At 36.4% G+C, this 26,772-nt stretch overlaps 1 protein-coding gene across 1 annotated transcript; it reads right to left on the reverse strand.

Annotated features, from left to right (window-relative positions):
* Positions 1 to 7,840: 7,840 nt before the first annotated feature.
* On the reverse strand, positions 7,841 to 26,772 carry alg9 (ALG9 alpha-1,2-mannosyltransferase). The gene is made up of 15 exons (XM_067437825.1): positions 26,586 to 26,772; positions 25,766 to 25,901; positions 21,117 to 21,251; positions 19,579 to 19,649; positions 19,410 to 19,498; positions 19,125 to 19,260; positions 15,552 to 15,639; positions 15,274 to 15,379; positions 14,539 to 14,661; positions 14,253 to 14,407; positions 13,829 to 13,958; positions 13,481 to 13,628; positions 9,644 to 9,773; positions 9,084 to 9,214; positions 7,841 to 8,655 (listed from the first exon to the last, which is right to left on the reverse strand). Exons 1-15 carry the CDS (start codon positions 26,759 to 26,761, stop codon positions 8,532 to 8,534), a joined length of 1,878 nt encoding a protein of 625 aa, XP_067293926.1. The 5' UTR covers positions 26,762 to 26,772; the 3' UTR covers positions 7,841 to 8,531.

Raw genomic sequence — 26,772 nt, forward strand, 5'->3', positions numbered from 1 at the left:
TATTATTATATATATATATATATATTATTATATTTATATATATATATATATATATATATATATATATATATATATATATATATATATATATATATATATATATTTATTTAATTATTTAATTATTTTTTCATTTTATTTACACAAATATTGTTTAAGAAGATTTCCTCTTTTATATAGGACAGAACACATATGGAGTTAATTTTACCCAGCAAAATTGGTTAGGTATTAACCCAGTTTAATGGGTTGATTTAACCCAGCATAGTTGATGAATTTTACTATAATATAGCATTTTCTTTCTTTCTTTTATTTACACTATCACTGGATGATAGCATGATAGTTCCTTTATTTAGCTAGCGTATTTTATATCATTTTATTACATATTTTCCTTGTTTAGAAGTAAAAATTAAACATTTAACTATATTCAAGTGTAATCGACTGGTTGTACTGTTTCCACCGTAATAGCACAGGATCTCATGCCAGAGCTTACGTTTGACCCAGGATCCGGGTAACACCAAAACACCTTCTTCTTTTTTTCTTTTTTCTTTTTTTTTTTTTGGGGGGGGGGGATAGTTTTTGGGTAGTATTCTAGCTGTTTGAATAAAATAAGAAAAACAACACAAATCTTTAGTTTTTTTTACTTAATTGCCATTTGACTCAATTTTATACAATTAAATGAAATACAATTTGTAAAATCTTAAGTTAACCTAAACTATTTGTATTGGGACTACATGAATAATTTATGTTGCGCTGACTAAACAGTGTAATTCTAGTTCACAGCATGCTTTTGGATGGAACAGGAGAGTAAATGTTGAAATTAAGTGCTGTGTAATGTGCTTTTCAGTGAAGGGAAATACCTAACATTTAATGTTATATTTGACAGTCATATTTGACATGTAAAAGATGTGTTATGTAGTGTCGATTTTTTGAGGTTACCATTATCGTGAAGCATAGGCCTTGTGGTTGGACTGTGCTGTTCTCAATAAGCTGTAACGGCATTAATGCCAGTGAAAAGAAAAGCTTTACTTGATCATTTCTTGACTGTTACAATCGGCAAGTGATCAAGAGTTGTTGACTAACAGTTTTTATAGAAATTAATTTATGTAACAGTTTCAGTACCAGTAGACTAAATACGGTCATCAGTTCTACCCTTCTTTATACTTTATCTAGTTGGAATGACATGATTTTTTAGTAGTTTTGTCTAAATGATTTTAAGTTCATACAACAAGATTACAACAAATTATTTCAGACCAATTAGATTTTGTTGGAAAAGCATAAATCAATGTCTTGGGAAAGTTTTCCTTAATTTAATTTAATTCGTTCAACAGTTTATTTATTTTTTTGAGTGTACTTAATGACCACAAAAAAGTATGTTCTATGAAGTTTCAATTATAATACAGACATACATTCACCAAGTTATCACCATAGTTACCAACACCAAGGGGACACTAAAAATATGATTAAAGTTAGTCAACTTATTATACAAATAAAATGTATGAATTAGGTCTTATTTAATTCTATAAACTATATTACTGATCTGCCAACATTGTCGCTATATGATAAATTAAAACAAGCTGATAACATCACTGTTTTCTCCAGTACGACTGTACAGCCAATTGTCGCAATATTATCCTGTTTGACACTGTGAAGCTGCTTTGACACAATCGTGATTGTAAAAGCGCTATACAAATAAAGTTGATTGATTGATTGAAGTTATCATTATCACATGACCTATTAGAGTCAGTTGCATCGCTTCACTGCCATTTACACATCCTCTCCTGTGGCCTCATGGGATAGTAAAGTGTCTATCATTGCACACTTAAGAATCTCACCAGAAGGTCATCCAGGTACTTTTTGCCTACTGTTTTATGAGTATACTTCTTTTGTCGCATTACTGTTTGTATGCTATTTCGGATGCAGCTCAGAGGAGCACACTGTATGAAATGCTGTGTCCCAGAATGCACTTCACACAACCTGACCTTTATTTTCTAGACCTTTCTTTTTATTATTGTTAACTAAAACGAAAAATGAAACCATTAAAGCAACATTAACTAAAATAAAATAAATACTTTTTAAAAACAAACCTTTTTTTATTTCAGCTAGCTGCCAATGCAACATTTCTCATTTTTGTTTAGTTTAGTATTTAATAAATTACAAACTAAAACCTAATTTAGACATTTTATAAACTAATAAAAATTACAACACATAACAAAATGACTAAAACTTTACCTTTTAGTAAAGACTTATTTAACTTTTATTTAAATTAAAATGAAAACAGATAATATAAATATAAAATCTAATTCCAAATATTAACAAAATAGTATTTCAATAATACTAAAATAGCAATGTCTCTCATAATCAGACTAATTAACACAGTTCAGAAACTTGATGAAAATGAATCACATTTCCAAGAGCAATATTATGAGATGAAGCATACTGCCATTTGTAATATTCAAAGTTGCATATTCTAGTCACAAACTACAAAAGATAGTTTGCTTGTATTCCATACATATTAGTACTCGTATTACCAACTTATTAGATACACCACAAATGAAAAAATAAAGATAATATGAATGTGCATGACAATCCTCACAAACTTTGAGTGCAACATGAACAATAAAACAATCTAAAGTGAGAATCAAACCCATTGCAGAAGTAATAGGGTCATGAAAACTGAGAAAATGGTGATTTAATATGCACAGAAAAATGTCTCTTGTATGCTTAAATGGGCTTGTGTTTGTACCATCTGTTCTGCATTCATTTGCTAATTTGTGTTCAATTAAAACACACTGGCATCCATTATTCATACTGGGGCTGCTTTTGTTAGTTTGCGTTTTGAAAAAGGATGCTGTTCATCTTCACACAAGCATTGATCCAGCTCACGCTATTAATGTGACTTGAGATCAAGCTTGTAGCTTCTTTTGTTGTTGTGCAGGTTTGGAAAAAAGGTAGAGAACGCAGATCACCATCAGCATGAAATGACATCAATCCGGAGCCCTGGATGGATACAGGACGCATGAAGCATTTTCAAGCAATGATCTGATCTATAGCAAAAAGCTGCTTCTCAAAATAGCATTTTTATGAGCAAGGGCAGAGCCACACAGCATAAAAACAGCTTACGGTTTTAAAAGGCTGAGTAATTCCTGGTTTTGCCGCGTTGTCTGTAGACAGACAGCGCCAGGTGGCTGATCCTGCCAGGATGGAGAAGCAAATGGTCAGGACAATACACTTAGCCTACCTGCTTTCATCATATCTGAGGCTTTGCAGATGGTGGATCACTGACCTAAATGTGGACTTGACACATAATGAGTGGAACAGCTTTTTAATGCCAGTGTGATCCAGTTTTGTGCCCTGACTAATATCTATCAAATAAGCCATATACATGGATTGCATTTTAAATAAAATTGTATGCTAATACTTTATTATATGCTAACATCAAAAAATTTAAAATAAATTAAATGTATACGAATTTAATATCTGACATAATATTATGACTCTATATAAAAAGTTGTTAATTAAAGGTATGCACAATATGTAAGAGTTTTGGATTTAAATATCCAAAAACCACAGTATTATATTTTTTGTTGAATTGTCCCATTTTGTTGAACATTATCCCAGATGATTCCACGAATGTTTTAATCCAGAGAAATAAGCCTTTTTTTTTACCAGGACATGAACCGTGTCCGTGCGTTGACTATCAGACAGAGGTGGACAAAGTACACAACTCTATTACTTGAGTAAAAGTAAAAGTGCTACTGGTTAAATATCACTCAGTTACAAGTGAAAGTTGTAAAAACAGATTTTTACTCAAGTAAAAGTACAGAAATATTTGTTTTCAAAACCTTTTTTTTTTATGCCAACGCGTTATTTTATTATTGCATAAATGCACACTATGCCATCATAATGGTTTATGCCATTCAGTGATGCTCCATCTGACATAGCATACGACGAACTTAAATTAATTTAAATACTTGTATATAAGTTACATACTTCTTTACAGAGCTGCTGTCACTTTAAGGCTGAATGCACAGATCCAATTCACTGATACACTTCTGATATTCTCCCAACTTTACTCTTCTCTTTCTCCCAGACATTTATATGTTTAATACTTTATAAGACATGCACCAAGTGTATGCCAACTAAACTAATCTTGATTTTTTTTTTTTACTGAAACCTCAGTAAGACGATGCCTCAGAAATGTCTTCTTCCATTTTGCTATGAACTGATCTGTGTTCAAAAAAAGTTGGGAAAATGTATATGACACTATAAGAGAGATTACTGATAGACTGTCTGAAACAACAACAACAACAACAACAAACCTTTTAAAGAAGGAAAAAATCATGCACTGACTTTCAGAGCTGCTACAGAAGCAACTTTCGACCTAGATAGAAATGTAGTGGAGTAAAAAGTACCGTATTTGTCTTTCAAATGTTGTCGAATTAAAAGTCATAAGTTTGCAGAAAAAATAATACTCAGGTACAGATACTCAAAAAGTGTACTTAAGTACAGTACTCAAGTAAATGCACTTAGTTACTGTCCACCTCAGCTATCAGACATCATCATACCTGCATTACCCTTGATTTCAGTAGGTTTTTTGTTTTGTTGTTTGAAACCATGGAAACACCAAAGGCTTTAATATATGTTTTATTACACAAGGGACAGTTTTTGTGCATGCTAAGTTAGCCTAGCGGTGGGTGCATCAGACAGAATTATGGCACGCACAGAGATGAGAATGGTATGGACTTATCTAACTCTGGGAGATATGGTGAATACAATTTTAAAAAAGTCCCAAAAAGTCGCTGTGTTCGGGGGATGAAAGGGGTGATGAATTGAGAAATCAACTTTCCCTTGAGCCTTTTATTATATAAAACGTCCTGTAATATAAGAATATCCTGTAAGTGTCGGAGCTGAAAACTTCATTGTTAGTAAAAGAAAAGCTTTTATAGATACCAGGCCCAAAAAAACGAGCCTCTCAAATCAATGATGTATTAGAAGCAGGGGCGTAGCACCAAATTTTGGGCCCTGGGTACAAACCATCTTGCTGGGCCCCCGTACCATGTATGTGTATGTATAGAAAACGGACTTCCCTGCCTTGGGCCCTGGTTACTCAGTACCCTTTATCCCCCCAGTCCCACGCCCCTGATTAGAAGGATGAAACGCAGCCTTTTGTATATCTGCTTCTCTAGCCCCGCCCACCGACTCGTGGAGCTAAACTGATCTTTACCGAGCAATAAACACGCCCAAAATGGTATATCGTTTGTAAGCAAGACACAGGTCAACACTGGATTTGCAGACATATTGAGATTAAAATACAATGCTGTTCCTTCTGGATCTGACAGGAAAGTATATACGTATGTGAGTAAAACATGTTTTTTATAATGTGATAGTATTGCATTGAACAGACCGATTTTGTGTATGTGTCTATCAGAAAATACCTTAACAAGATGTCACAGGCTGGAGAATCCTTTATTTGTTGGTTCATTGTGATTCAGGTTCAGATCAGATCAGATGTTATGGGCCAGGGGGTTGCAAACATGGTTGCAAAGCCCAACGTCCCAGGGCTATGTGTTTTACAGACCAGAATGAAGCATGTCGGCAAGACAGTGAATCTTATAGTGAAATAACATTTGTTTCTTGATCTGAGTTGTTAATATTCACTCTCTTGACTTGATATTCGAAGAGCGCGTGCCTTCCTGCTTATGTGCGGTTTGTGGGCCAAATAATAAAAAAAGAAATAAATTGCGGGTGTATGAGAGATAAATCATTGTTTGTTTGATAAATATGTCAGAGAATTATTCCGGGTTGAAGCTCATTAAATATGTAAATCTTCTCCAATCCTAGCTCTGGGTGTTTATACTTTCAAGTCTACATTGCTGCCCACCCATCAAGACTGAACATTCAGGAGAGAGCCTCAAAACCTGTGTAGAAAATAGACTATAACTTATTACTTATGATGTTTTTGAATGTAAAAACCACACAAATGTCATTAGTTGACTTCAGACAACAGTATAAAAAATAAATAAAAAAGCCAGTTCATGACACCTTTAAAGGGGCTGTAGAATCCAGAAACGTATTATTAGCGACACCGTTGGTCGTTGAGTTAACTGCAGACAGCAACTTGCTTGTGTAGTGTACACACCATAGACCGTAAAAAAACTACGAAGATTGAAGGTGATTCAAGGCCACTTTCCTCTCAATATCAAAAATTACAGCAGTGAGAAAACGTAAAGAAAGCATCTGATCAACGATGTGGATTGTCGACAGGTGAAGTCATTAAAATGACACTATGATAGTTTGATTATAAAGTCGAGACAATAGCTGGCTATGTGAGACTACAGTTTGAATGAATCCATTTTCTTTGCATGACACTTTGACATTACAATAAAGAACAGTTCTTTTATTTCAGCATTTATTTCAGGGTCTTGGGAGTGCGTTTAACCGTCACATCCGATCGAGTCCTTTTTATAAAAATCAGATAGACAAGTCGGGGAAGGTGTCGTTTTTTAAGTTGTGTTGCAAGCTGTTCAGATATTAGCAATAGGCATACAAAAAGCGATTAATTCATGTTTTTGTTGTTGTTGTTGTCTAAGAATAAGTTTCATCTAACTATAGGCTAGCCAAATTCTCTGTTGTGTACAGATTTTTTTTGACTGCCTTGGGTATTGGTTATACTGATTATACTAAATCTAACAAACATCATCTGACCAATGAATCATGACTTTTTACACCCCTACATTTCTGGACTCCAGGCATAAAAATAATGGCATAAATGAAATAGAAAACTAGGCTCCTTTAAGCATAGTAAACTTAAAGTTCTGGATCAAAATTGCTTCACTTAACTGTCAATTATATTTAAACTATGAAGCATAGAACAGTGCTTGGAAAACTATGCCTCATCTGTTTCAGGGGGTTCTGCGTAGTATAGCGTCAATGGAAGGATTTAAAAAGGATAAGAGTTCCCTGTAGTGTTGTGGGGCTTAACGTGTCGTCACTGTAGACAGCTTAATAATCCCACGAGCCACGCATTCATTGCCCTCCGCATGTTTATATACACCCACAATCTATTCACCACAGCGTACCTGCGTTCTCTCTATACAGAACCAACAATGACGCATAGGGGAAATGATGCGTTTCTGGGTGATGCTGTTCAGTGATAAATCTGAGTCTCTATGGACCCCAGAGCTGCAGCACTTAACTCAGAATCTCTTACTCATGCTTTCTAAATAAAGCTTAGTTATACAATTTTTAAATGTTACTTGGCTCTAGAAAGTTGTTAGTTAAAGGGATAGTTTTAATGAATTAATTGACATAATTTACATACCTTCAAATTGTTCCCAACCTGTATGATTTTTTTCTCCTATACTGAACAAAAGATATTTTGAAGAATATGGGTAACGTAACCAAACAGTTATTGATTATTTATATATATATATATATATACACATACATATTTAATATTCAATTTAAATATTTGGTTATTTTAAGAAATCATTTTACAGCAAAGCAAAACTAAGAAAATTATAGTAATATATTTAATATTAAATATAAATATGTGATGTTTATATTTTTATACATAAAATAATTCTAATTTTATTAGTAAAAAAAAATATATAATTTTTATACACAAATATTTAATAAATAATATCATACATTTTGTTTTTAGAGCAGATGCAGGAAAAACTACTTATATATATTTTTTTTTAAATACAAATGCAATATATATATATATATATATATATATATATATATATATATATATATATATATATATATATATATTTGGAGTAGAGAACATAATTGAATGACAGGCTAGATTCCAGAAATGACCTCTCTGGCACAGCCACACATTAAGTCTTCTTTTATTTGACTCAATCACAGTTAACACTGATATGATTCAGATGACAAACATGATTTGGAATGTAAACACTCAATTGTTCTGGTCTGCAGTCGGACCTCGCAGTCAATGTCCACTTTACAGACAATGGAACTGAAGAAAAACTTCAGTTTTTGGTGCAACTTTCATCCTGAGATACTGAGGCTGGCCTGGGCCAGTTGCTCAAACAGGACAAATGAACAGAAGTTCACATCTCTGGATGATGACATGAGATCTGGTTTGGGTCTGCATTCATGGAGTACAGATCATTGTACCAGATCAGATGAGGTCATTACAAATGAGGGACTGTAGTCCTTAAAGGGTCAGAAAGATGCAGAGAAGCCAAGCAGGAAGAAATGAACAGAAGGCATGGAATGGAGCGGAGATAATCAGGAAGATGGGTAAGGCATCCATGCTCTGTGCTGGAACTGTCCACAGGATGGGCAGCAACGCTGATGGCATACAGGCCGACACTTCATGGCTTGATAGCAAAGTTGCTCAAACAAACTGGCATACATTCATTCATTCACACTCACGCACAAAAACAATCCCACATGTGTGCCAGAAAGGGTTACAAAAGAACATCTTGGGACCAAATGATGAAGCACTGCAGGAGACGTATGGAGGGGTGAGATTATGAAAAGATAGCAGGAAAGGCAGGTCAGGCTTGCGTTCTTTTCCGTGTTTGTTTGGGTCGTTTCGGTTTGAGGATGACATATCTGTTGTAGGTGGTGTATTGCTCAGACAGAAATGGGATAAAAAAGGCCCTGAGGAATCTGGAGGACCTGTGTGGGAGACACACGAAAAAGAAACAGCGTTAGGATCACGAAAAGGGCAAAATATACACAAAATAGTTTACAAAAGCCATAATTCTAAATTCCACACTCTTTAAAAAAAGAAACCATCATGAACTAGGCAATAAAGACTTGCAGAGCTCATTAATGATAAATTGGGTCAAGGATAATCTCTGTTAGGATGATTAGATATCCAGAGTCACAACAACTCCTGATGAGCACTTGAGAATGATGTCATAAGTATCTTTAAAAGGACAAGCAGGCCCTCTAGTGGATAAGCACACACCCTACAATATTCAATGACACTTTACAGCAGAATTAATTTACTCTGGATGAATTACCCACAAGTGTCTCTTGTATGTTAACAAATTTCCACTCGTTTTGAAAAAAGCTCATATACTCCACACATAAAGACTCGCCTGGTAGTGTCTAGAAAAGGCTTGTCAGCAATAATGCTCCACTCCTCTTTGTTTGTGGCGTATCGTGGTTCACGAGGGGCTTCTGTTTCTGTTGCCAGATCCAACAGGTAATGACACTGCTTCAGTTCTACCTGAGAGCCAGGGAATATGGAGAAGGACATGTACTTCACATTGAGCTACAAAACTGACATGTGCAGAGACAATTAAAGGATGTAGATAAGTAACACTAATGTAAACTTTCTTTTAACTTGTGCATGGTTTAAAAAAAATAAAATAATGAGGGGTGAATAGAGCTCTATAATTGATTTTCCAAAGTAAAATGCCATTCACACTCAGTATAGAGCAGGACCGTAACAACAATGGGGACAATGAAGTACAGAACAACAGACCTCTGTACTTCATACAACAAAACAGGAAAAATATATAAATTGTCCAAATTTAACTGATCACTTTATTCTTTACAAATAACTCACATAATCAGCTCAGTTATAAGGCTTTATAAACTTCTAATGAGTAAAATGCAAAATTGAAGTCCCAAGTGTATGAGTACGATCACTCACATATCGTGATGTCTCCTCAAGATTCTGATCATTCATGTCTGTTGGAAGAATCCAGGTGGCATCAGGACCCATGGCGTATGGCTTAGGTAGCTGACCTCTGAACTCTGACTGGATGAACTGTAAGTGCCAGCTGTAAATTAATAGCTGTCATGAGTTAACTCGCGATTAATCGCAATTTAATCACACATTTTTAGCAATTGTAAATGCATCTTAAATTAAGTTTAAATTAAGTTTTTAATACTCTAATCAACATGGGCATGGACAAATATGCATGCTTTATAAAACCATACTTCAATAATAAACAATGCAGCATGAAGACTAGACGTATAAAAGGTCATAGATGTTTATCTAAGAAATTGTTCATGTCTCTTAAGCCTAAACTTAAAAATTAAAAGTAGTGATTTCTCTCATTTTAAGAATATAATGGGAGTTTTTACACTGGCAGTTTAATTCAGAGCAGGGCACAGTTCGTATGAAAAATTGGCAATGTGTACCAGTGAGCGCACCAGAACTCAGAATGCTGTTTCATGCATAATGAGCTTCACAGGACTTCACCAAATCATACCAAAGAAGTGTGTTTTTGACGGAGCGGTCCCAGCAATAAAGGTTCGGTCCTGCTTTGGAAGCAGTCGGTGAGTAAAACTGCTTCAAATGTCTGTGCTGTTGGCTACCGTCGCGTGAGTAAACATCAGTAAACGACACGATCGCGTGCTTTGTCATTCAAATGCGCTAACGGTTACTCCATTGTGGTTCTATGTATAACGTTACACTAGTCTGACGTGCAAAACCGTTTTGCTTGCTACTGCTAAGGTTTAGTCGCATACAATAGTCCATAAACCGAATCATGTCCTCATAAACTGCGAGTAAACACACACAAATGTTGACAGGCCACTAAATACAGTACATACCACAGAGACGGACATCCTGCTCTTGTTGCTTCCCCTGTTCAATTTATTTTAGCCTCCGAATGTGATTCTGGATCATTGATGTATTAGCTGAATCTGATCGATAGCCAAGGGTTTCTCCACGCTTGAGGACGTCACCGCTTTGTGCGCACTCATCATTCTTTAGCTCCGCCCACACGATCCGCTTCCAGGCGCTTGTTTTTTTCCGGAAAGACTCGGTACAGCCTATATTTGTTTTATAAATATAATAAAACTAAAGACTTTTCGGAGATATGAAGGATGCAATATTACTCTATAGGTACTCAAGATTGACATGAGATTGACTGAAACTGAGTGTTTCACCCCCCCTTTAATGATTTACCTCAGACATGAGCGAGAGTGAGCTGCAGTGCATCGCGCTCAGACTGCAGAGAATGTACTCAGTGAAAAAAACGCACTTTTCTTTCTGGAGTCTAATAAAAGTTAAACAGAAAATATGGTAGCTTATAGGCATAACTGCACTTTTGGTTTAGAATATTAATGTTAATGTCAACCCTTTTCTTTCCCTATTAATGTTTGCTGTTGTGCATCCTTTGCGTCTGACTGCTCTTACTTTTTCCATGGGCTTTTTTATTTTTATGGGCTATGCCACGGATCAAACAGAAAATGCGCACTGCGTTAACGCGCATTGATACATTTAGTGCTGTTAAAGGGGGGGTGAAATGTTGTTTCATGCATACTGAGCTTTTTACACTGTTAAAGACTTGGATTCCCATCCTAAACATAGACAAAGTTTTAAAAACTAATGTTGGACGTTTGATGGAGTATTTCTGTGTTAAAAATACTCCTTCCGGTTTCTCACAAGTTTCGGCGAGTTTTTTTCGAGTATGGCTCGACTTGACGTTAAATAGATCGGAAGGTCCTTGTATGGGCTGTACGGGCTCTTCTCCCGGTAGGGTGCGCGCGCGCGTGACTAGAGGGAGAGAGAGGAAATGCACGCTGTAAACAGTCTCTCAGGTGCAGATCCAGTCGTCCGTGAACACTTATGACGCGCCACGCTTCACTTTATTCCTATGGGTGACGTCGAACGACTTCAACGCTTCAGCACAGCATTCCTGGAAGGCAGCGCTGCATTTGAACCGATTTGAACGCAGAAATGACGGGAAGCTTCAAGGCATCGCTTCAGTCGCGTCGCAAAGTGGATTTCCACGGTCACTGCTGTCACAGGACTTCACCAAATCATTACAAAGAAGTGTGTTTTTGACGGAGCGGTCCCAGCGATAAAGTTCGGTCCTGCTTTGGAAGCAGCCGGTGATTAAATCAACTTCAAATGTCTCTGCTATTGGCTAACGCTACCGTCGCGTGAGTAAACATCAGTAAACGATACGATCGCGTGCTTCATCATTCAAATGCGCTAACGGTTACTCCATTGTTGTTCTGTATAACACTAGTCTGACTCTGACTCTGACGTGCAAAACCGTTTTGCTTGCTACCTCTAAGGTCTAGTCACATACAATAGTCCATAAACCGAATCATGTCCTCATAAACTGCACACAAAGGCCCCTAAATACAGTACATACCACAGAGACGGACATCCTGATGTTGCCGTTTCTCCTGTTCAATTTATTTCAGCCTCAGATTTGATTGTGGATCATTATCTGTATTAGCTGAGATAGATGGGTTTCTCCACGCTTGAGGACGTCACCGCTTTGTGTTCATTCGTCATTCTTTAGCTCCGCCCACATGATACGCCTCCAGGCGCTCGGTTTTTTCCGGAAAGACTCGGTACAGCCCATATTTCTTTTATAAATATGATAAAACGAAAGACTTTTCGGAGATATGAAGGATGCAATACTACTCTATAGGTACTCAAGATTGACATGAGATTGACTGAAACTGAGTGTTTCACCCCCCCTTTAAAATGAATTTGCGTTAACGCGTTAACTTTGACAGCCCTAATATATATATATATATATATATATATATATATATATATATATATATATGGATCATATATATATATATATACACATACACACACACACACACTCCCTTGTGTTCTGCAGACCTTCTTTCACCTTCAAAACGGCCTTAATTCTAAGTGGCATTGATTCAACAAGGTGCTGAAAGCATTCTTTAGAAATGTTGGCCCATATTGATAGGATAGCATCTTGCAGTTGATGGAGATTTGTGGGATGCACATCCAGGGCACGAAGCTCCCGTTCCACCACATCCCAAAGATGCTCTATACCTCTTGTACACCACTATGTCCGACTGATCCAAGCGTGTTTCCTGTTGTGACATTCGCGCGTTCTGGCATTAGTCTACGCAACGGCTAATAGAAATGGTACTAATTTGCACTTATCCTAGATGTTTAAACGGACGTAAAAGAAAACAATTACGAATGCTTGCGTTCTATATTTTTATACATGAAGAAAAAAAAAATATATATATATTTTTTATTTTTATGTTTTAGCCTATATATGTATATATTAATAACTTAAGTATTCAGCTGTAAACTCTCAAGTGTTGGCTTTCTAAATATATAGTAGTTAGGTGTATATTCAGAATAACGTATGAGCAGCTGTGTTTTAACTATGAGTATGTCTCCATTTGCCAATTTGAGGGGTGACATCGATAAAGGCAAGGGGTTAAAATGCCATTTATTCTTGTAATGGCAAAGCTGAATTTTCAACATCATTACTCCACTCTTCGGTGATCATTTAGAAATCATTCTAATATTATTACCAATGTTGAAATCAGTTGTACTGCTTAATATTATCGTATATCTTAACATTATAATATTTACTTTACTGACCAATTTAATAAATCCTTGTTAAATAAAAGTGTTAATTTTCAAAAGTTCAAAAGTGATCAAAAACTTAATGACTCCAAACTTTTAAACAGCGGTTTTTATTTAGTATTTAAGAATTTAATCAGAACTCAAACTCACTTGTTGGGCAGGAGAAAACTGCTGGGGAAGCGGTACCACTCTTTCCCCACACAGACATTGACTAGTCTTCCCTCTGGAACCGTGTGGATTGCAGGGTCTTTAGCAATGCGATGAAACTCTGGATACAAATCCAGCGGAGCATGATAGCCTTAACACACAACAACCCCAAGTGAGAGAGACATCACAAAGGGAGTATTGTACTGCATAAGGTTAAGAATATAATTTGTATTATTTTGTTTATCATATTGTTTTGTTTATAACCCTACCTTTGGGGGCATATTTCAGTAGAATTGGCCCAAAGCTCTCTCAACATCCTTATTGTTGAGCCCTTACATGATTTGTCCTTACCTCTGAAGAGGGCCACAGATCGGGACAGTGAGAGCACTCCAAACAGCAGCACAGAACCGAGAGCCAGCCAGTTGGAGGAGATAGTGTAGTGTTCCAGACGATAGCGCTGGAATATGAAGTGATAGCACTTCTACATGGATAAAACAGAAAGAGCATTTTTTAAAATTGAGAATGTTTACCATCAAACTAATTTACACAACACTGAGGAAATATGTGCTAAATAATGTGCTAAAGCAAATATACAAAGCTATTCTGTAAAAGCGACAGCAAAAAACAATCCAACGATTTAATGAATTCCCAATGGACAAAATCAAGCACTGCCAACATTTTTTCTTGTTTGAGAAGCCATTTCACTCGGATATACATCAGAATAAGGAAGATTATCGTATCATGTAGACTTTAACTGCAGTCTAGTAATTCTAACCTGCAGCGAGGATAGTGCCACCGCCCCACACAGACAGATGAGAGGGTACATGGGAAACAGAAAGCGCTCCTCTTTATGTGGACGAGTGAAGAACACCAGCATCCATAGGTACATTGGAGACAGAGTCAACCAGTATGGCCGGCCGAGGTTCTGAACTGCAATTTATGCAATAAGAAACATGATATTTACTGTATGCTGCCCACATGACAATTATTTTGTTGGGGATTTTTTTGGCAACTCAAGGGCTTAAATAAACAAAACAAGTCAGAGATAGATTCTCTCTCACCATTGAATCTTTGAAGCAGCGCCTCCATAAGTGCCGTGAGAGGAAGAGAAAACAGGGCCAACACAAACACAATGTTGAAATTAAGAAAACCATTCACAAAGTAGTAATGCCAGGGTTCTGTGCCTGAAAGAGAAAAACAAATTGTAATTAGGTTTAAACGTTGATGACTGATCTAAGAAGAATTATCATTTACTCCTTTACTGTAAATAATTTAAGTTTGTTTTAAAGGTGCAGTATGTAATACTGACAGCTAGTGGTTGAAATGGGAACACAGTCCAAATTTATTGAAGACTCCACACTCACAAGGGTTGCCAGTTTGAGGACACACAAAAGGAACAAGCAAAAAATGGCTTACACTGTACGTTGATCAGCTAATGTATACGTTTACAATGTTTTTAGGTCAGGTAGAATCTGCAATCACTGACCCAGATTGTTTGCTGGCTTCAATGGTTGCAATATACTGTTGTCCCCCAGCAGGCAACCCGGGGTGTCGAAATACTATTGGGTAATTTGGCAGTGGGCAGGATAACACAAACCAAAACAAAAACGGACATTCTGACACTTTAAAGTGAACAACTGGCTGTAGCATTCAGCATTGTATTTGAACTTAGCATGTTCAATAAATTTCCAAACACATCACAGTATTTTTATTCTTTAGTACAGTCAAAAAATGACATACAGCACCTTTAAAGATCAATATTTTCTAAATGTATATACAAATAATTTGAAGCGTACCATAGAGATCTGGCCCATGAGGAGTGAACACATTGTAAAGTATTATGTTCAGAGGAGCAATAACTAGCTTGCCATAATAGTAGCTGTCTATTACAACAGTAGGGACCTACAGAAAAATATAACAATGATTAGCGTTATCATGTCAGTATAATACAATAATTCTGGATATTTATAAATGCCATTTTCCTATTGATGAACTCTCAGTGCCTGAAGTCAGATCAAAAAGACACAAAAACAATTCAGCAAACTAAGACAGAAAGATTTAGGAGTTTCCCAACCAGAAAGATCAGCAACGCCACCAGAGTCCACATGATGAAACTCTTCCACATCTTCTTCAGCAACAGCAGGTCAAAGGCAATGGGTATGCTGCAAAATCAATCAGAAACAGATCCTAAATTCACCTAGTTGGATGATCAGGATTAGATCTATCTTTATTTTTACCAAATGAGTAAATACTGACTTTAGTAAGTAAGTGAAAGTTACTAGGCATTTTCATTTATTAGAGATCTGCAGGATAATTCATGGCCTAACCTACAAGAACTCTAGTTTAATAATTACTTTTTTTTATTCCTATATATCTTTCTTTTTTTTCTTTGTGTTGTTGGGAAAGTATAGAGTTGGTTGGACCGTAGTGGTAAGAGAATAGAGGAATCAGGACATAACCCAGGTTGCAGTGAAACTTGGGTTATTTACCTGATGAATGTTCTCTAAATGGTCAGATTTGAAAGTTACTTAAAGCTGCAGACTGTAAGTTTTGCCTCTGTCACCATCTCTGCTTGAAATCTGCAATTCCAGTCATTTGCGTAACTATCTTTACATGGGGCTGTGCATCCTCACGGCTCCTCAGCACGGATGAATTTAATATTTTAAGAGAATATGTGCCTGTCAGTCCCCGCAACCAGTGTGGATACTATACTTCAGAATCACAGACTCTACATTTTGGAAGTATGACTAAAATAAGAATTTCCCCTGGAAAATGCCGTCTCAACAAGCAAGCAACATGTCTGCCACTTTTGTTCTGACCAACTGAGAAAAAAAGCATGACAATAAGTCACGGTACCAACAGTGATTAAATCTAACGATCGCTTAGCTCATATCACATCAAAATGTGCAAAATATTATTATTCTTATACCTTGTTCTCAAATTGTTAAAGTTAACAACATCAACATTGCGTGACTACATGTATTTAGTGTGCATTAGAGTTACCCTGTAGATTTCAGTTTCTGTACAGTCTAATCTTTTGCTTCTGATTACGGGTGAACCTCCAGTTGTCACTGATGATTGTTATTTGGGCCTTTCTGAATTACAATCCACCATTAAAATGATCAATTTATTTATTCCAGCTGCTGTGAGGAAAAGCAATAAAAGACCCGGCACCTGCAGCATCTTCAAAAGCGATACTACTACTAGCCGAAATCACAAGCACAGCACTAAAAACAGTGTCTTCTTGTCATGTCAACCCCACAAACCAAACTCTTTCAAGCCTAAATTACAACTACAGTGTTTGAGGGCGGATCAGAGTAGATGTTCGCAGAATCAAAAATCAAAAATAGAGAGTATTTTTAAGAGAGCTAATCAGCGATTGTTTTAATTAGAAAACTGAGGAGTTTCAGGGTCAGTCAGCATATTCTTGAGATGGCATATAGGGGCCTTGTAGAAAGTATTTCACAGTTTAATATAACAGCTTGGTATGGTAACCTGAATCTGAAAGATAAAAACAAGCTTTCTAAAATTGTTAATACGGCAGGGCAGGTGATTGGCAAGTCACAGAGGCAGCTTGGGGATGTATTTGATAAGACGGTACTCAGGAAGGCCCGACAGATATCAACAGACACCCTACACCAGGGGTTTTCAATACGTCGCTCGCGAGCTACCAGTAGCTCGTGGCCTGATTGGAGGTAGCTCGCCAAGACATAGGCTACTTTGCATCTAATCAGAGTGAGCTAATTTAGCTGACTTAGAATTTTTTATTTATGAACAAATGTAAATGTAAACATGCAAATGTAGGGTTGTCACAAGTACAGGTAGGCTACTTTAGCACGATGTTGTAGTGAAATTAAAAAAAAAATGACGATGCCAGCATTTCTGTATTAGGCTACCGGTTGTACCGACTCGGTATATTCGGTTCACGCAGCTTTCGTGTTAATCCAAGCGCAGGGCTCCAAACTGTAGCCGAAAATATACTAGTGTCTGTGAATATTAAACTGCAAATTACTATTTAAATATTACTCCTTCTGCGTCTCTGCGCGAATAACAGGTGCAGATGCGAGGGCGCGGCAGCGCGCGTCCACACACACACACACACTCGCGTGTCTCTGCCATGTGCCACTACGAGGACACACGGACGCATAAACTGTCACTTCATGAGAATTTAACGTTTCATTTAAGTAAGCTGTCATATAAACACAGACACTCAAAAGGTCTTCATGGCAACCCGTCATAATAAAAGTTTGGTTTAACGTGAAGTTTAACGTGGAGAAATTGACAGAATATATTAGGCTACTGTTGCAGCCTATAGATGTAACTACATCTCTATGTAATAATAATACGTCTCTACTAATAATAATAATTATGCCTAGATGGTTCCTTATTTTTCACTTGATATTTTATGTATAATCAATGATTACTTTTTAAACAGCATACAGCCTTTAAATGTGTATGTATGATTTACTTATAATAATTATCATCATAAATAATAAACGTTTTAAATTTAATTGATTTATTTTTTAAATAGTAAAAAAAAAAAAAACATTTTGCCGTGGTACCAAAATTTGTAGTGACTACTGTAAAATGTTTATGGTATTGGTACCGACTACTGGAACTTCTACTACACTCTTTCAGGTGTAAAACATTTTAGATTGTTGTTAATATGAGAATTTTGATGCATTATTTAAGAGTTTTAAGTATTGTAGAACATGAGTAGCTCTTGGCGACTTTCATTTTTAAAAAGTAGCTCTCAAATTAAAAAAAGGTTGGAGACTCCTGCCCTACACCCACTAAACTCAGAGTTTGAATTGCTTCCATCTGGCTGTAGATTCAGGGTCCCAAAGGTGAGCCGGAACATCTATAAGAAATCTTTTATTCCCCATGCCATACAGGAACTTAATCTAAACTGATATAGTTTTAAAAATGTGTTTATTGTAGATCGAAATTTGAAAAAAGATCGAAACAGCTGCGCTATTTTCCATTTCATGTTGTTGTATGTTGATGGTGGTAGTATTGTACTCTTAACTGTGTGTATTTTAATGTAAGTTTAAATGTGGTGTCATTGATGTATTTCTGTTCGGAGAAGTCGAAGACAAATTTCCACTAAGGTGGACAATAAAGTCGAATGAATGAATGAATGAATAAAGGAATGAATGAATGAATAAATGAATGAATGTATGTTCATGCGCAGCCAATGAAAGCCATAGGCTGGAACCAAATGTGTCACATGGTTATATTGTTTCGGCAGTTTAGAATCTATTCTTTCTTTTAAAATACAATAACTTTATTTGCGGTGAACTTTGTAAAATATCTGCAAAAGTTTTTAAAAATCATTCACAAGCAGCTATTACACACTGCATGAAAGGTAATATTTGAAAAAGCATAATAGGGGCACCAAAAAACTAAAATGTAAGGAACAAAAAACTGGCAAATAATTTTTGAAATAAATCAGCTAAATAATTATTCTTATAAGGATGAAATACAACTTTTAATATACATAATAAAAAAATTTGTTTCATGGCTAATTATAAATATTTATGGAAGAAAAAAATGTGATTTGTCATTGTCAGGTTTGATAGAATATATGTATTTTTTGACCCTGCTTGTCAATATACAAAAATATAAATTATTGATACTTTCTTACCCCAAAAGGGCACTGAAGGGCCAGCCCACTATAGCTCCCGCTGCAATTCCCAGCACAGCCAGACTTGGGTGCCCCTGGAACCAGCCAGTCATAGCTACCAATGTACTGTACATACAAAATGTACTGGGGAGGAATGCTGCGTATAACACATACACAAACACAAAAGCATTAACCTGCAGTGTATACACAAAATTACAGAAAACTAGCGCCAAGCATTTACAACTATCATCTAATTTCCATGTGCTCAACCAGAAAGCCAAAAATGACCCATTTGATTTGACTGACCTGCAGAGGAGCAGAACATCCCTGCACTCAGGACGAGGAACGCCAACAGAAGCCGTCCCACATGCAGGCCAAACTTCTTACACACCGCCCTGTGTGAGACCCGTCATACTGTAAAATTCACCTATTTTAGCCCAATGCTGAGGTGCCAAATGTAGTATGATACACTTACTTGTAGAAGTAGAGCTCACACACACAACAGGTAAATGCTAACATGCAGCGCAGGAAATAAAATACAAGGACCTGAATGGGAACAAAAGAATCTGAACATCAGCAAATTAGTTTACACGTTCTATAAATGCAGGCATAATAAATGGCCAATATATATACAGTTGTGGTCAAAAGTTTACATAAAGAATCTGCTAAATGTTAATTATTTTAACAAAATAAGAGAGATCAGAGAAAATAAATAAATAGAAATAAAGATTTCCATGTAATTAGATTTCAAACTTAATTCCTATCGAACAGCTCATTTAGAGCAGAGCTCGTGGCTCGAGTCGTCGAGACTCTTTTCCAAGATGGCTCCTGTCTGTAAACGCGTAATGTACTGTCTTTATAAAGTATCTTCTTATTAAACTGTATGTACACTTACACATTTCTCAGTGCTTTGGTTTGCATGTAGGGACCCTCATTATGCTACTGTGTTAGTGTGAGGCAATTTTGAGCCTTGTTAGTGGTATTAACTAGCGATTTAATTTTACGTACTCTATGCCCCATACACTCGTGTTATAAGCTAATCTGTTTTTAGAGATAAAACTTTTTACATTCGATTTTCATGAAAATGCATCCCAGAGAACGATCTACCCGGTAACCATCTGTTAATTATCCCTAGGTTCATTATTCACTGGAGCTGTCCTTTAAACTGCACACTCTTCTTCAGAAAAATCCTCTAGGTCTTGGATACTCTTTGGTTTTCCAGCATCTTTTACTTATTTGAACCCTTTTCCAGCAGTGACTCTGGGCCCTATTTTAACAATCTAAACACATGGTCCAAAGAGCATCTGGCGCATGGTCTAAAAGGGTTGCCCCTATTCTTTTAATGAGTAATGGGTGTGTTTCGGGCATAATGTGCAATAAACCAATCAGGGTCTCATCTCCTATTCCCTTTAAACGCCAGTTGCACTAGCACCAAGGCATTTTTGCTATTTACATGGTGGAATATAGACGCCCTCAACATGACGCGTCAGTTTAAACGTGTGTATTGCCACTAGTTGGTTGCCACACATTTTTTATTTTTATGATCCCTCTCATTTTGTTAATTGTCTGCAAAATGATGTAGAATTTTGACCACAACTGCGCCTATAAAATATATACTTTGAATTTAATGCAAGTTGCTAAAAAAATTGTATGCCAAATGCAAACTGTAAATGTAAATTTAATGGAAAAAACTCTATATTTCTCTATATTACAGCTGAGAGAAATTTAAAAATACATTTCAAAAGTCCTGGACAGAGTTGAATAAGCAAAAGTAAAACTGTAAAAGAAATTGTTATCCTTTCCATCACTGTTATAAATAATAAATAAAGAAGTTATATAAGTAAAACCCATCTTTCCCAGGATTTTTTTCCTCAGATTTGAGATCTGACTTTTATATTGCAGGGAGGTTAAGTAGGTAAAAGATATATCCTTCTGCATAAAAAATGTTTGCACTTACAGAAACAAAACTGGTAACCAATCTAGGTAATAGTTTGGGGCTAGTGATTAGTTTACCTTGTTGGTTTGTAATATTTTGGCATGAAAGCAGGCAGGAAGGGCGTGGAGCCAAAGATACGCATAGGAACGAATTGCGTAGGCCGGGGAATATTCCCATGTCTGCATCCCTGTTCCATATAGCAGATAGTGAGTCTGGCCAGCAAACAGAGAGAAATAAAAAGATTGTTTTAAGAATCTTAGGTACCTTTATTTTGTATCCTAAAGTGAGTAGTTGACGGTTAAAATTCAGCAATATGGCCCATTCGTTGAGTTTTTACTTAAGACGACATAGTCTGTCTGTGATCGGCAATAGACATGATAACCTTCTAGACGAGACTAAAAAAAAAAAGTTATTGAATCTGAACTACACCTAGACTGTCACTAGTGGGTTGGATTATGACACTTCAGGGCATCACGGGACACAACAGTGACAATGATCAGGGGTCAACAGTAAGGATTTACTTTCTGCTGTCCCAGTTAGACCAGTATTTTAGCTTTTTACTTGCCCTGTAAATAATTTCTTGACACACAATAAAAATTATTTGAATATATATATATATATATATATATATATATATATATATATAAAGGTATTATAGTTATTATACTATACATATTATAACATATGTTAAAAATGACAAACAAAAAAACTGTCATAATTTCACACACACACAAAAGAAAGTGTGCTGAATCATAGAGCTTTAACTTGTCCCATATCTACAGTTGCTGTTTATATAAGTAGAATATCATCAAAAAGTTGAATTATTTAACTGATTCCTTTCAAAAAGAGAAACTTGTATATTATATTAAAGGTCCCGTTCTTCGCGTGTTTTTGAAGCTTTGATTATGTTTACAGTGTGCAATATAACATGAGTTCATGTTTTGCGTGTAAAAAAACAGTATTTTTCACACAATTTACTTATCTGTACAGCGCTGTTTCCTCTGTCCTAAAAACGGCCTGATGATTTCCTTGTTCTATGAAGTCCCTCCTTCAGAAACACGTAACGAGTTCTGATTGGGCCAGTGCTTCCCGTGTTGTGATTGGACAGCAGCTTAGCGCACTTTGCCCGGAAAGGTCCCGCCTCTTACCATAACGGGGAGATGCAAGCGCTGAATGCACGCTCATCTCCACGTGGGAAAGCAACAAGACCACGCCTAGGGTTGGGCATCGAGAACCGGTTCTTACTTGGAACCGTTTAAAAAATAACGATTCCATTGGAATCGTTTAGAAAATTTATTTTCGGTTCCGATCTTCGGTTCCAAGCGCGCAAGTTTTGGTTTCCATGGCCACCTGATTTCCGGTGCTTGCGCGCCCGCATGTTCTTTTAGTCATGGAAGCCCGGTAAGCGGCTCTGAAGTGTGGATTTATTTCACTTTTAAAAGCCTGGGTCGGCACAGTGCAACTAGTGTTGTCAAAAATATCGATACTGAAATATCTGAAAAGATACGATAGCCTGCTCAGCCTACACAATCCATCCCAGCTGCGCCCTCCTCTCCTCTCCTCTTCTCTCTGACCGACAGCGAGTTCACACGCAGCCGCATATTCTCACTCAGCCCGGTTAACCTCTGAACACGACGAACGCGCGTTCTGCTGGACTTTTCCTTACGACAGCGTGTTAGTGTGTGTGATCGGTCTGAATTTCGCGCGGGATTGCACATAATTCTACGAATCCCCGCAGATTTCAAGCTCACATCTGAAGCGCACACACACACACACACATAGCCTACCGTAATAAAGCCGCCTCTGACATACAAGTGCAAATATTCGCTTCTTTTTACAGCTTATTATTGGTCAAATACACTCAAACAAATTCTCAGTGCACATTTTGAACAGTATTTAAACACAGTCTTAAACAATTCAGGAAGAATTGAAGAATGAGTAACAGGAACAGTGTTCAGGATCCATGAGTGCGGCAGTTCTTAAAGGGACAGCAGTCATTTGTTATTTAAAGTCAAACTACAAAAAGACAAACGATCACACTGCTTTATTTCACACTGATCAACGTGTGTAACTTTAATGGTTTTATATGAAACTATTTAATTTTTTGCAAAAACATTATCCAATGTTATTTTAAATTTATTTAGCCACTTTGCGTTTTTTTATTCAGTTTCTTACCTGAATGTTAGACCTACCTAAAAAAATATAGCAGTCTATTTCATTTATATCTTTTATTCTATTGTATTTATTTGTGTTATTTTTTGTAATATGTATCTTTGTTTATTCAATTTACCATTCAAAATCAAGCTTACTTGTGCTGTGTGTAAGCTATTGCAACACAATTACCCCGTTGTAAAAAATACATTGAGTTAACAAATATTTGTGAGATAATTTTAATAGTAATTGATCAATGTTTATATATGAGAAAAAGCTTAAAAGCTTTATCATATAAAGGGATCTCTTCAGAAGAAATGTTTGATTGCGTAGACTTTCAAAAGACAGACAAAAAAAAATTATATAAAAAATATCTAATTGACAGTATATGCAGCGTTTTTCCCCGTTGTATTGAAAATAGCATTGAATATCGATGTGACATGCTTTGACTCCACCCCTCAAAGAATCGGAATCGAGAATCGAAAAGAACCGGAATCGAAAGTAAGAATCGGAATCGGAATCAGAATCGTTCAAATCAAAACGATGCCCAACCCTAACCACGCCCCTTTTTTTGCGTATACTTGTGGGCGGAGGGTTAGTCAACAAACACTTCTAGTGACGTCATTACATCCCTGCACTTCCTGCTGTAGACCAAACCAGCCGTTCGCTGTAGGCTTTGAAAGGGAACTTCTGTTAAATAAAATATCTCGCTTGGCATTGAACTTTGAGCTTTATCATTTTACAGGTATTATTTATGCTCTAACAGTAACATTACACACTAACTAAAGTTTGAAAGATGGAATCGCGAAGAACGGGACCTTTAATTCATTACAGACTGATATATTTCAAATGTTTATTTCTTATAATTTTGATGATTATAACTGACAACTAAGGAAAATCCCAAAAACAGTATTTCAGAAAATTTGAAAAGGTTTAACATTAAAGATACCTGGTGCCACTCTAATCAGCTAATTAACTCAAAACACATGCAAAGGCTTTTAAATGGTCTCTCATTCTAGTTCCGTAGGCTACACAATCATGGGGAAGACTGCTGACTTGATGGTTGTCCATAAGACAACCATTGACACCTTGCACAAGGAGGACAAGACACAAAAGGTCATTGCGAAAGAGGCTGGCTGTTCACAGAACAGAAAATATGTGGTAGAAAAAAAGTGTACAAGCAATAGGGATAACCGCACCCTGGAGAGGACTGTGAAACAAAACCCATTCAAAAATGTGGGGGAGATTCACAAAGAGTGGACTGCAGCTGGAGTCGGTGCTTCAAGAACCACTACGCACAGACGTATGCAAGACATGGGTTTCAGTTGTCGCATTCCTTGTGTCAAGCCACTTGCAGATTTCATTTTCCAACAGGACTTGGCACCTACACACCGTTGTCAAAGCAACCAGTACCTGGTTTAAGGACCATGATATCCCTGTTCTTAATTGGCCAGCAAAGTCACGAAAGTCACCATAGAAAATCTATGAGGTACTGTGAAGTGGAAGATGCGATAAGCCAGACCCAACAATGCAGAAGGCCACTATCAGAGCAATCTGGGCTCTCATAACACCTGAGCAGGGCCACAGACTGATCGCCTCCATGCCACGCCGCATTGCTGGAGTAATTCAGGCAATGGGAGCCCTAACTAAGTATTGAGTGCTGCATGCTCATACTTTTCATGTTCATACTTTTCAGTTAGCCAAGATTTCAAAAAATCCTTTCTATATATTGGTCTTAAGTAATATTCTAATTTTCTGAGATACTGAATTTGGGGTTTTCCTTAGTTGTCAGATATAATTATTTCTTTTATAATTATATAATTATATATTTTATTTCTTTTATCAAAATTAAAAGAAATAAACAATTGAAATATATCAGTTTGTATGTAATTAATGAATATAATATACAAGTTTCACTTTTTAAATGTAATTAGTGAAATAAATCAACTTTTTGGTGATATATATGAACAGCACCTGTATCACATACATACACACACACTCAAATTTATATATATATTTATATATATATATATATATATATATATATATATATATATATATATATATATATATTTACCATAATATGTGCAAGTGTGTGTGTTAAAAAGTTTAATAATAATAATTATTATTATTATTAATAGTTATAATAATAGGTTGTATTATACACGTTATAATACATAATATATGTTAAAATGTTATAATTTACGGGCTAAATTACAAACAAAAATGTTTGCACCATTATTTCATAATTGTATTGAATCATTTCACATCAAGTTGTAGAATATATGCAATAATATATTACCTTTAATATTAATAATTGTTGACATATTCTTACTATTCCATCACAAGTCAGTCTCACAATTTTTACTAAATCTTTGTTAGTCAGATAAAAATATATTAAAGTGGTGAAGCATTAAAATCAGCAGAATTGCAAGCAACAACATTACAACAATAATGAATAAATCACAGTAAACAAAATGTAAGCCAAGTATGCAATGCGTAACACACAAAAAGACGCAATGAGGATTTAGCGCTGGGCCAAAAGGACAAGTGACTAGTAAAATGTGTAACTCACTGGCTCCCAGTAATTGTAGGTTTCATCACAGTCAGAGATGTTACTGAGCAGCGCAGCACAGAAGCGGGCTGAAACCAGGCACTTGAAGGCTGTGGAGCCCTCAGGGGCCCACACCTGTCCGGCCTTACTGGATGATCTGTAATGGAGAGGCGGGGTATAGGAGCTAATGTGCTTATCTGGGAGCAAACTAATAAGCAATATGGAAACAGAGCACATGGGTATAAAAGGTTGTCATTCATTTATTTAGTATTTAAAACAGTGTCAGTCAACAAAAATAAATGTGTGCAAGAAAAATTCCAGCTTTCCGCATAGACAAAAAAAGGCTGTCAATGGAGTCATTTTATTCCTCCTGCGCTATTCAGCTAACGACAATGTAAGAAGATTATATTGGACATGCGCGAATGTACACCTGAGATATACAGTATCAAACATGCTAGGCAATATGAAAATGTTCACTACCAAGTATCACTAAAGTATTCCAGCTCATTAATCACAAGCATTTATTTTAAGAGAACAATCATTATATACACAAGTTCTTTTTCAGCATTTGCTCTATGGAGCGCTGAAGAACAACGATTGAATGAATGGTTGAATGAAAGGCGTCTTGTTACAATAAAGTGAGCTTATTCGCATCGCCTGGATTAGTATTTTGCTCTCTTCCAGCTGTATGCGCATTATTTAGAAAGTCCGTGCACATCCCATGTGTTTACCATCTGTATTAAACGCATATCTAGACAGCCTGACGTTAGCGAGCTAGCGACCAGTCAACACTACACAATGATACTCCGCGCATCAGCTGGACTGGTTTATGGTTACTTACTCATTTCGGAGGTCAGTAGACTTATTGTCCTCAACACATTTGTCGTCTTTTGTTGCTCGGCTGTCAGTTGTAGGTGTGCTGTTCACATTGTTGGCATCTTGTTTGCTGCCCCGTCTGTTGCGCTGACGGAGACTCTTCGTCGCCATGTTTCTACTGGCTGTGCGTGACGTAATCATCACACCGAAGC

Source organism: Pseudorasbora parva, chromosome 3, assembly GCF_024679245.1.
Source record: "Pseudorasbora parva isolate DD20220531a chromosome 3, ASM2467924v1, whole genome shotgun sequence".
In the NCBI taxonomy this organism is placed as follows: domain Eukaryota; kingdom Metazoa; phylum Chordata; class Actinopteri; order Cypriniformes; family Gobionidae; genus Pseudorasbora; species Pseudorasbora parva.